At 42.2% G+C, this 10,885-nt stretch overlaps 1 protein-coding gene across 4 annotated transcripts; it reads left to right on the plus strand.

The window, feature by feature from the left end:
* Nucleotides 1–1,136: 1,136 nt before the first annotated feature.
* PDP1 (pyruvate dehyrogenase phosphatase catalytic subunit 1) lies at nt 1,137–9,812 on the plus strand. Of its 4 annotated transcripts, XM_036031250.1 has the most exons (5): nt 1,215–1,299; nt 2,106–2,140; nt 3,870–3,966; nt 4,735–4,874; nt 5,499–9,812. In XM_036031250.1, exon 5 carries the CDS (start codon nt 5,543–5,545, stop codon nt 7,154–7,156), a length of 1,614 nt encoding a protein of 537 aa, XP_035887143.1. In that variant the 5' UTR covers nt 1,215–1,299; nt 2,106–2,140; nt 3,870–3,966; nt 4,735–4,874; nt 5,499–5,542; the 3' UTR covers nt 7,157–9,812. The 4 variants fall into 4 exon arrangements, with proteins under 4 accessions (XP_028389431.1, XP_028389429.1, XP_035887143.1 ...); XM_036031251.1 differs by lacking the exon at nt 4,735–4,874; XM_028533628.2 differs by lacking the exons at nt 3,870–3,966; nt 4,735–4,874 and having other exon boundaries at nt 1,192–1,299.
* Nucleotides 9,813–10,885: the final 1,073 nt, after the last annotated feature.

The following is a 10,885-nucleotide window of genomic DNA, read 5'->3' on the forward strand; positions in this document are numbered from 1 at the left end:
TTGGCTAGTAAACAGATATGCTTAATAAATCAAAGTAAACTGTTTAACACTAGGCAGGATAAGTGCAATGATCTACCTGGTATCTCCACGGAAGCTTTCAGAACGCACTACCCTTACAGAGGGGATCTGTGTGGAAGGAGGCAAGTGAAGAAGCCCTTGACATGTCTTCTTATCAGAGAATGCCAATGCCACTCCAAACCTAACCTAACAGAAGTGGAAACTGAGTCTCATAAAGCGAAAACGACTTGAAGGTCCTCCAAGTCGAGTGTTCTTCCCACTTGTGCAGACTGATTCTACCCTCTTCCTTGTAACCATTCAAGGCAAAAGACACGATACTGATTTCAAAGCCATTCAGAAAACCTGAGCACGCACGCACCAACCCTACAGGGGCAAGAATTCCTTCATCAGAACTTCCTCGTGCTTTAGTTTAGACCAGTTTCCTCTCCCTGGGCCCTTGAGAGGAGTCCACAAAACATCCGAGTTAATGCTCCTAAACTCTGCAAAGTATCAAATGAATGAGGCAACAGACACTCTCAGGATGCTGTGCTTTATATTCCAGGTTGGGGCAACAAGGATTTTAGGGCCCTGTTCAGCAGGGAGCTGTCCCCGGACCCTACCTATCCCAAGAAGTCTGAGCCCACCAGCGAGGGGCGTGGGACACTCGGCCGCCAGGCCGGCCATACCTACTGCAGGTCCCCCGCCGAGGTGAGAGGGTTTCGCGGAAGCCCGCCTGGCAGGGAGCAGCCGATCCCCTGGGCCCCACACCCGTGGGGATACTGGGGCCGGCCCAAGTACTTCCTCTCTTCCCGGCCCACCGCCAACCTTGTCACCACCACCCACCCGCTCACCGACGCCCAGCCCCGCAGGTCTCTGTTCCCTCGCACGGCACCGCCCCACCTTCCACTGCACGCGGGACGCGGTCACGTGAGGCGGGCGGGTAGAACCAATGGGCAGCCAGTGCCGAATGGAAAAGATTGTCTGACCCCCACTACGTCACAAGGCTGGCTGGGCGCGCGCCGCTTTTTCGCCCGCCCGTCTTGGCAGGCTCTCCTCGTCCCCGCCTCCTCACCGCTGCGCAGCCAATCGCGAGCTGGGAAGCGGCCCTGCTGGAACGCGCGGGCGGGGCGGGACAGGGTGGCGGCCGGCTGTGCAGGGCCGGGGGCGGGGGTGCAGAGTGGGCCTGCCCGGGGCGAGGAGCCGCGGTTGGGAGAGTTGCATCCGCCTGTGTGAAAGGAGCGTGGGGTGGTGCTGCCGCCGCGGCCGTCTCCTCGGGAAGAAGCGGCTCTCCTGCCGTGCCCGGTTCGTATTCCCTAGACCGGCCCCACGCCACTCCGTCTGAATCCTCCACCCGCCGAGTTGTGAAGGGGGTGCCGGTGTGCGGGGCACGGCGGCCACGAGCGTACGGTGGGAGGACTGGCGGCTGGGGAGGGGCGGGCCTCGGAGCGCCAGGTGAGCGCGGGGCAGTGGAGCGGCGAGCGGGCTGGCCTGGCGGCGCTGGGGGGCGCCAAGGACTCGGGATGGGGGCGGTGGCGCGCGTCTGCTGTTTGTACTGGGACGCTGTGGGGACCCGCGGAAGGGTGAGCTCGGGGAGGGGGGTGCTCGCGGGCGATGCGTCGTCTGTGCCCCCGAGGGTTTCCCCTTACACACCACGGGGTCCAGGGAGACTCTACGGGAAGCCTGCCGCGGGCTGCCTCTGGTCTAGACCGAAGCCGTGACCGCGTGGGGCCGGGCGGAGGATACAACGCGCCCGTGGGCTCCGCGCCCGGACTGGATGGAAGGGCTGGTCCCAAGGCGTGCTTCTGCTCGTGTCTGGGCCCCCGCCGCCTTGGGCTGTGGCTCTGCTTTTCCCGCGGGGTGGGTTGGTTTATTTGGTTTCCCTTTTGTCCCCACCCCTTTCTCCATCAGTCCTCTTCCGCCCCCTCCCAGCCCGGCCCCTTTCGCCAGCTAGAACGAGACCTCGCCCCTCCCCCCCCCCCCCCCCGGCTTCCTCCTCCCCCGCCTCCTCTAATATGCATCTCTGCCTTGCTTTCAATGGGCCGGTGCTGCTGTCGCTGCTGCTGTCCGCGCGGGTTGTGGATGTTGTCGGCTCCGTGTTGTGATGACAGGAGAATGTGTGTGTGTCCCGGGCCCAGACGAATTGGTAGGTATTCACTTTACCTTGCGTAGGGTACCCAGGAAGGATGGTGACTGATTCTGTGTGTGGAATTAAGGGGCGAGGTAGGTAGAAGAGAGGACAAAGATTTCCTGGACCGGATAGCTTTGATGCTTTGGTGACTGCTATTTCCAGGTAGGGACAAAAGGATCTAATCAAACAAGTGCTGGCTTGGGGTTTTGTATGTTCTGAAGGAAACTGGTTTCTTCATTCTTGGAGCGATAACAGTAACGGGAGCTGTGAAATGGCTAGGTAGTTCCAGAAAATGCTGAAAAATCGCAGTCTTTATGCAGGATGTTTAATGCAATCGGATTACATAAACTGAGGTCCTGACACATTTAATAACTAGTATAGCATTTTTTCCCACTTAAACCAAAAGCCTTGCAAAGCTAAAGAGCTCCAGAGTCGGTGCAATGACAGCATTTTCTAATTAATTTGTTTGGTGGGATTATTGAAGTGGAATCATTTCTTGGCACGGGCTGCGCCGAGCACATCAGTAAGAATGGGTCTCTTTCCAGTTTCTGGTTGCAACGCATCTTTTCTTATTAGTCATTGGCAAAATCAGTCTAAGACGAAGATGGTGCATATAATGTGGCTCAGTGCGGATCATAGGATGGGAGCTTTTCAGTGAAAACATAGTCAGAAATAATTTGAAAATTCAACACTGCTCCAGTTTACCAATAACTACCTTGTTGCTATTCTTGGCTTATCAAGAGCTTCCTATTTTGTTTATTTAACTAGTTCAACAAAAGTTGTTTTTATGGGGTTTTTGTTGTTGTTGAGTCACCTAATATTTAGAAAGGTACTCAGTGTTTGCTTACTTATGGTTTCTGAAAACATTTGAAGTACTTTGACTTCAAAGTCTGATGGAGAGAATATATCACTTGTGCTTATGATGATGACACTTACTAATTACAGAGCAGGGTTTCATGAATTTCAACTTCCCTAAGAATGTCTTTTTTTTTTTTAAGAATGTGTCTTATGAAGGCATGCTGGGAGTTGGTGGATTGGGATGCAATCTCAGTCCATATGCTAACCTGAATAAGTGAAAGATACAGTTGATAAAATTCACCCTCTGCTTTTTTGTTTTCAATCTTGAGAGCCTTTGCTTTGAATAAAAAAATGTAGTATGTTATTTAAGTTTTTCATTGCTTGCGGTTTGAATGTAGTGGATTAGTCCAGACATTTGCTGCATGACTCAGTTCTTTTGCAATAATATTTCATTCATTTTGCAATCTACTAAAAAATCATACATTTTTTTCAAGACAAAGCAATGTAAGGAAAGTACAGGTTGTCTGGGACTTCTTATTCCTTGATTAGATGTCATACAGAGTAGGACAAAAGTAGATTTACAGTGAGTACGTGAAACAGTTTTTTTAGTTTATTACTAATTATTGTATTATTTCCCATATGAGCAACTGTTCGCCTACTTTTGCCCCACCCTTTATAATGAAATCCTGTTACCAATCAAACTCCTTTTTCCAAGGGCAGACACATAGTACTTTGATTCAATCTACATTCCATCAGAAATGCTCATTTTTTTCATGTAGGATTCTTACATTTTAAAGTAAGCACAAATACAAATACAAACTTGTATAAAGTTAAGAGGAAACTCTCTGTTCATTAAGATTGGCATCTGTTTACATTTTTAATAGTAGAAAATCTTTATACAGAGCAGGGTATGAGTTAATATGCTTTCTGTGTACAAACCTAACAGGAGATATGGTTTGTCTGGATACCAGTGTCATGTGACCCAACATTTGAGCACATCTCCTGGCTCAGTCATATATACTTAACCTCTGGATGACTTTCAGGTATTCAGTCTAAAGTACTATTATTTAAGTGGTTAGTGTTGATAGATTACTCTTCTTGTGGCATTTCTATTTTTTATTACTGCATTTCAGAATGCTTATTTAGTTATTGATCTTATTTCCAAAATTCTAATCATTACCTTTTATTGCTTAATCTTGTCTTTAACTTGGTATACAAATCCCTACTTAAAGAGTGCAGTTAAAATGATACTCTCACTTTCAAAAGGGATTCTGTATGACTGGCGTATATGGTGCTTATTTCAGAAGCGAATAAGGATCAGTTATCATTCAGTGTTTGTTTTTCTCTGCCCCGCCGCCCCTGACAGCCCACTTACCACTTTTTCTCTAATTACTCCTCAAAAGAGGGAACACTAAAACCAATATATAATGTATAGTTAACACTCTGTGATATTCATAATTCTTTTTTTCTTAATAGATTTAACCTTTAGAAGGGATAGCTGATATAAAATTAAGTTGGTTTTACTTCCTTATTTTTTTTGTTTATTTTCTTATTTAAAGCATTTGTAAAGCCTATTTCTTTATAGGCCACATGAATACTTTGAGGCAATACCTTAAGAATTCAGGGGAAATACTGAGGAAGAAGGGAGATATTTTTCTTGCATAAATTATCTTAAACTTTTTTATCATGAAGGACACAGTACAATTGAATATGAATAAATAAAACACACATTTGATTTTAAAGCCTCACTTCAACACTTATAAAGTGATCCTTAGTTAGAATCTGTTCTGGTGTGTTCAATTACATGTTAGGTTAATGAGGCCCAAGGAGGTGAGCCAGCTTTTACAGGACTAATCTGGCAAGTTGGAAGAACTAAGTCCCTAAGCTCACCAAATTGGTGCAGTGGTCTAAGAAACATTGTTTGCACAACTGTTCACTGGGGTGTGGGAAGGCAACATTGACATTTGTCCTTATTATGTATAATGTTCGTGTATGTTATAATGAACATTTTATTAATATAATAGTATATGTGTATAACTTAAGTATATGAATATACTTATGTTGGGGATTCATCCTAACACTTTCTTGGTCATAGCCATGTATAATTAAATGCTGCCAATTGACCACAAGTCTAGAAATAGGATGTTCGTAAATGGGAAAAATCCCTGAGCAATATGAGAGATCCAAGGCTTTTTTTTTTTTTAAAGATATAGAGGAAGAAGGGTGATTGGCCAGGTAGACTGCTACTGTATAATGTTATGTAACACTCATCTTCTTATCTCTCCCCAGCTAAATCTATTATACACTGTGCACAGTTTGTGCTACACAAAGAAATAATGAAAACAGAAAAGAAAAGCTGAACTACCATTCAATCCTGGGTCCATAAAGGATTGGGAAGTGCTCAACAGAATATACCCTGTAGCAATAGTACATTATGTGGGCATAAAATAAAGTGCCTCTTAGCACAGGGCTTAGTAAGTAGACTCAGCTGCTAAATATTTGCTATAAAAGCAAAGATAGGTTAAGTAATCTGAAATATAACTTTTTCTTTGTACCTGTGTGATTTGCATTGTAGGAATCCCAGTCCGAAGTTCCAGCCTGCCACTGTTCTCTGATGCCATGCCAGCACCAACTCAAATGTTTTTTCCTATGATTCGTAACTGTGAACTGAGCAGAATCTATGGCACTGCGTGTTACTGCCACCACAAACACCTCTGCTGCTCACCTCCTTACATTCCTCAGAGTCGCCTGAGGTATACACCCCATCCAGCCTATGCAACCTTTTCCAGGCCAAAGGAGAACTGGTGGCAATACACCCAAGGAAGGAGATATGTTTCTACACCACAGAAATTTTACCTCACGCCTCCACAAGTCAACAGCATCCTGAAAGCTAATGAATACAGTTTCAAAGTGCCAGAATTTGATGGCAAAAATGTCAGTTCTGTCCTTGGATTTGACAGTAATCAGCTACCTGCAAATGCACCCATTGAGGACCGGAGAAGTGCAGCAACCTGCTTGCAGACTAGAGGGATGCTTTTGGGGGTTTTTGATGGCCATGCAGGCTGTGCTTGTTCCCAAGCAGTCAGTGAAAGACTCTTTTATTATATTGCTGTCTCTTTGTTACCCCATGAGACTTTGCTAGAGATTGAAAATGCAGTGGAGAGTGGTCGGGCACTGCTACCCATTCTCCAGTGGCACAAACACCCCAATGATTATTTCAGTAAGGAAGCATCCAAATTGTACTTCAACAGCTTGAGGACTTACTGGCAAGAGCTTATAGACCTCAACACTGGAGAGTCAGCTGATATTGATGTTAAGGAGGCTTTAATTAATGCTTTCAAGAGGCTTGATAATGACATCTCCTTGGAAGCTCAGGTTGGTGATCCCAATTCTTTCCTCAACTACCTGGTGCTTCGTGTCGCATTTTCTGGGGCCACCGCTTGTGTGGCCCATGTAGATGGTGTCGACCTTCATGTGGCCAATACTGGCGATAGCAGAGCCATGCTGGGTGTGCAGGAAGAGGATGGCTCTTGGTCAGCAGTCACTCTCTCTAATGACCACAATGCTCAGAATGAAAGCGAAGTGGAACGGCTGAAATTGGAACATCCAAAGAATGAGGCCAAGAGTGTGGTGAAACAAGATCGACTGCTTGGCTTACTGATGCCTTTTAGGGCTTTTGGAGATGTAAAGTTCAAATGGAGCATTGACCTTCAAAAGAGAGTGATAGAATCTGGCCCAGACCAGTTGAATGACAATGAATATACCAAGTTCATCCCTCCTAATTATTATACACCTCCTTATCTCACTGCTGAGCCAGAGGTAACCTACCACCGATTAAGGCCACAGGATAAGTTTCTAGTGTTGGCAACTGATGGGTTGTGGGAGACAATGCATAGGCAGGATGTGGTTCGGATTGTGGGTGAGTATCTAACGGGCATGCACCACCAACAGCCAATAGCCGTTGGTGGCTACAAGGTGACCCTGGGCCAGATGCACAGCCTGTTAACAGAAAGGAGAGCCAAGATGTCCTCAGTATTTGAGGATCAGAATGCAGCAACCCATCTTATTCGCCATGCTGTGGGCAACAACGAGTTTGGGAGTGTTGATCACGAGCGCCTCTCCAAAATGCTCAGTCTTCCTGAAGAGCTTGCTCGGATGTACAGAGATGACATTACAATTATTGTAGTTCAGTTTAATTCTCATGTTGTAGGGGCATATCAAAACCAGGAATAGTGAATGAATCTTACCCTGGCAATTCTCAAGTGAAATAGATTTAAAGGACAGATTTTTTTTAATTTATTATTTTTTTTATTTTTTTTTATCACCCAAGGACATTTTTTTCATTGCTTTTAGAGATAGAGGAAGGGGAGAGGGGTGAGAGAGAGAAACATTGATTGGTTGCCGCCTTGTATGAGCCCCGACCAGGGATCAAATCTACAACCTGGGTACCTACCCGGACTGGGAATCAAACCTGCAACCTTTTGGTCAGTGGAACAACACTCCAACCTACTGAGTCACAATGGCCAGGGCAAGACAGATAGATTTTTAAAAGATACTAAAATTAAAACATTTCCAGTGAGCCATTCTAAGCATTTACCCATTTGATCTTCCAGCTAGTCAAGAATCCAATTGATGTGGCAATAGGGTGGTAAGATAATGAGAGTGTTCTGCCTAGCTTAGACCTCACAGTGCCTGCACTTGAGGCAAGTCCGTTAAATAAGGCAAGTTCCTTATTGCAGATGTCATGTGACATTGGCTTCTTGAATCAGTCTGAGAAAATGAGGACTTGGCAAGTAGGATCTTGAATAGGTCAAAAGCAAGGATCTTGCTGGGTGTATTTTCTCGGTGAAAGAAACATTACTGTTTACACTTGCAGGCTCATTTTGTCACTAAGGTTCCAGTGTGCATGAGAATGTTTATTGCATGATTTCCTAGATATACAATCTATGCATTATTCATATAAATTTGTTTTATCCTGAGGTTTTCAAATGCAGTACTTTAAGCCATAAATGACCAAGAACCAAGCAATCTGAATTTGTGTTTGGGATTATCTGGAATGCTTTTGAAATGGAAAAACAAACTACTCCCTTCTTTACCCGATTGCTTAATGTCATTGAAACATTTCTATTTTGCCACACACTTGAAGACAATAAAGGTTTTTAGTTTTATGTACTCTCCTATTGATGTTAAATAAAGAAAAAAGAATGTTCTTAGTTTGTGTTAATGAAAAGCTTTATTTAGTTTGAAATAAAAAGATCTAGAATAAAAAGATGGATATGTTTAACTCGTGTCCTCTCTAGCCACCAGCACATCATTCTTATGTAATTCCTAAGGCTTGGCATCTAAGTGTGTGGGCGGTAGACTGCTGCTGGTACATCATACTTCTGATTTCATAGTGATAAGAAATTTCATCACTTGGAATTTTAAGGATAACATAATTTAAAATACCAGTTTGGGGAGTAAGCCTTACCTTTGGGTATTGAGACAAGGGAGAAAGTTTTCGTTTTTCCCCACTTAGACATAGGTCAATTAAAATATTTGGTTTAAAAATTACTAAATGCTTTAAACATAATGTAGCTTATAAATAGGAATGTTGAGCTATACATGTGAGAAATTTTAAAAGGTATTTTGCATGCCTGGTGCTTAATAGATCACTTAGTAGCATCAAGTGTCATTTGCAGCAGTCTCCATAATTATATACAGTCTCTTCTAATGCCATATCAAAGTAAATGAAAGTAAACATTCAGATTGGCTTTTTGGGATCTTACTTGATTTGCATCAAATGGCATTTTGTTCTTGTGTTTAATGGTGATCTGTGTACAGCTGTGCATATATTTTCATTACTTATTCTAGCAACACTGTTAAATAACCATGACTATGTTTGTTCATAGAGATTTTAATACAAAACATGATCAGCTTTCCCTTGTGTAATTAGTTGAAGGGTGTTTAGTAGTCCTCTCAGATTTCTGTAGAATATGAACTAGATATTCAAGAACTCCCTATGGACTGGACACTAAAGCACCATAGAACTGACTGCAAAACTTTTCCAGTTGAAAAACAAACTCAGGAAGATTGCAGCTCAGAACATCATATGTTTGTTTTCTGAGGTCTTTTCCCCCTAGTTTTTTGTTTGTAGGGTTTTTTTGTTGTTTTTTTGTTGTTCTTTTCCCCATCAGCTTGGAACTTCTCTTCTAGGCAGCATTTTTGAAGGGGGGAAGTCTGTGCTATATATTTCTAAATGCTTTGACAAAGACTTTTTAATATGAAATATTGAATGCAGTAGCAATTAAAACCCATTTTCAGGCTACCATTTGAATTTCTTTTGAACACCACCCTGAAGAGTTCCATATTATACTTAAAAGTCTCATCTCTGTATAGTGCAGTAAATATAAATTTAGTTTCCTGTGGTCATGATCAACACAGTAATTCTCACTACACAAACAACTTGGTCTGTAGGTCAAAAGCTGGTCTACTCCAGAATGAAAATGCAGTGTGGAGTGCAAATTGTTGAAATGAAAGTAATTGGATGTTAGAAATCTGAATGTACCATCATCTGAAAGCACTTAAAATTTTATTGTAATTTGTCATGGTGATGTCATATGTAGAATTAAAGAAGATGTGTAACCTTTCATGTTTAGCCTTAAATTTTTTTAATTTAAACTTTCTAGCATATGTATTGACTTCTCTATTTATATTTAACCAATGGCTCATGATATTTATAATATGCCCTTAACTAGTTAAATGGAATGGTGGTGTGGTACACAGTACTTGATAGAAAAACTGTCTTATAAAAAATGTATCTGTGTGACGACATAAGAAAAGTTTATAATATAGACAATGGTCAGAGAAATACCTACAGTGAATTAAAATTTCATATCTGCTTTCTGAATGGCCTGTGTTGGTTTTTTAAATTAAATTTATTGGAGTAACCTTGGTTAATATATAATTTTCACATATAAGATTTTAACCTGACATCTGTGTACTATTGCATGCTCACCACTCAAAGTCTTAGTTTTTCTTCTCTGACCGTGTATTTGACCCTCTTTAACCACTTTGCCATCTCCCCACCCCCATTTCTTTCTGGTAACCATTCAATTGTATGTGTTGGTTTTTAATGGTAGTAAGATGCATTAGATTCTCTCTGTAGTGTGGTACATTATACTTAATTTTAAAATCCAGTAGATAGATAGAATCTTCTTAAAAACAGGTATAATTTTCATCCAATAAAATGCACAGATTTTAAGTGTATCATTTGAGATTTGGTGACCACAATCCCAATAAAGATAAAACTTGTATTATTTAGCAAACTCTCATGCCCCTCTCTAGTTAATCGTTCTCCACATAACTATTCTGATTTGTATCACCATAGATTAATATTTGTTCTAGAAATTTATATAAGTGAAATCATAAATATGTATGTAATCTTGCAACTGACCAACTCAATTTTTTGAGATTCATTCATGGTGTGTATTCATAGTCTTATCAAGTTGCGTCATAGTATGACTATATTATAATGTATCCATTGTTAATAAGCATTGTTATTCCCCTCCTCCCCTTTTGAAGCTAACTTAGATTAGCAATTCTCAGAAATACGGTTTGGTTGGAGTGTAGGTTTAACTTTGCAAATACAACTACAGGTGAGTGTTCTCTTCTATACTTAAAGGGAGGACTTTTTTTTATGCCCTTTAAACAAGTGATGAAATTCTTCCATGGTGAAAAGTTTGGAAGAATTAGAGAGGGGTCCTTTGCTGTAGATCTCTCTGTACCTCTCCCACTGAGAATTTTGTTGAGTCAGTTAAATGTATTCAATGACTGAGCTAATGTCTTCCTACAAGAAAAAGGGCAAACTACACCTTTTTTGATGGTTGTGGTTTATTACTCTGTTGCTCTGTGATTAGGGATGAGGAAGGAAGCAGCTTAATGCTGTTAAATTAGGACTGGGGTGGCATGACTGACGAGTAT

Source organism: Phyllostomus discolor, chromosome 7, assembly GCF_004126475.2.
Source record: "Phyllostomus discolor isolate MPI-MPIP mPhyDis1 chromosome 7, mPhyDis1.pri.v3, whole genome shotgun sequence".
NCBI lineage: Eukaryota > Metazoa > Chordata > Mammalia > Chiroptera > Phyllostomidae > Phyllostomus > Phyllostomus discolor.

What these genes read in the sequence shown, in the direction of transcription:
- PDP1 (XM_028533628.2), top strand. Translation starts at nt 2,110, where the DNA reads ATGTGTGTGTGTCCCGGGCCCAGACGAATTG. An exon ending in TCCCGGGCCCAGACGAATTG is followed by an intron (nt 2,141 to 5,498) that starts GTAGGTATTCAC and finishes TTTGCATTGTAG; the next exon opens with GAATCCCAGTCCGAAGTTCC.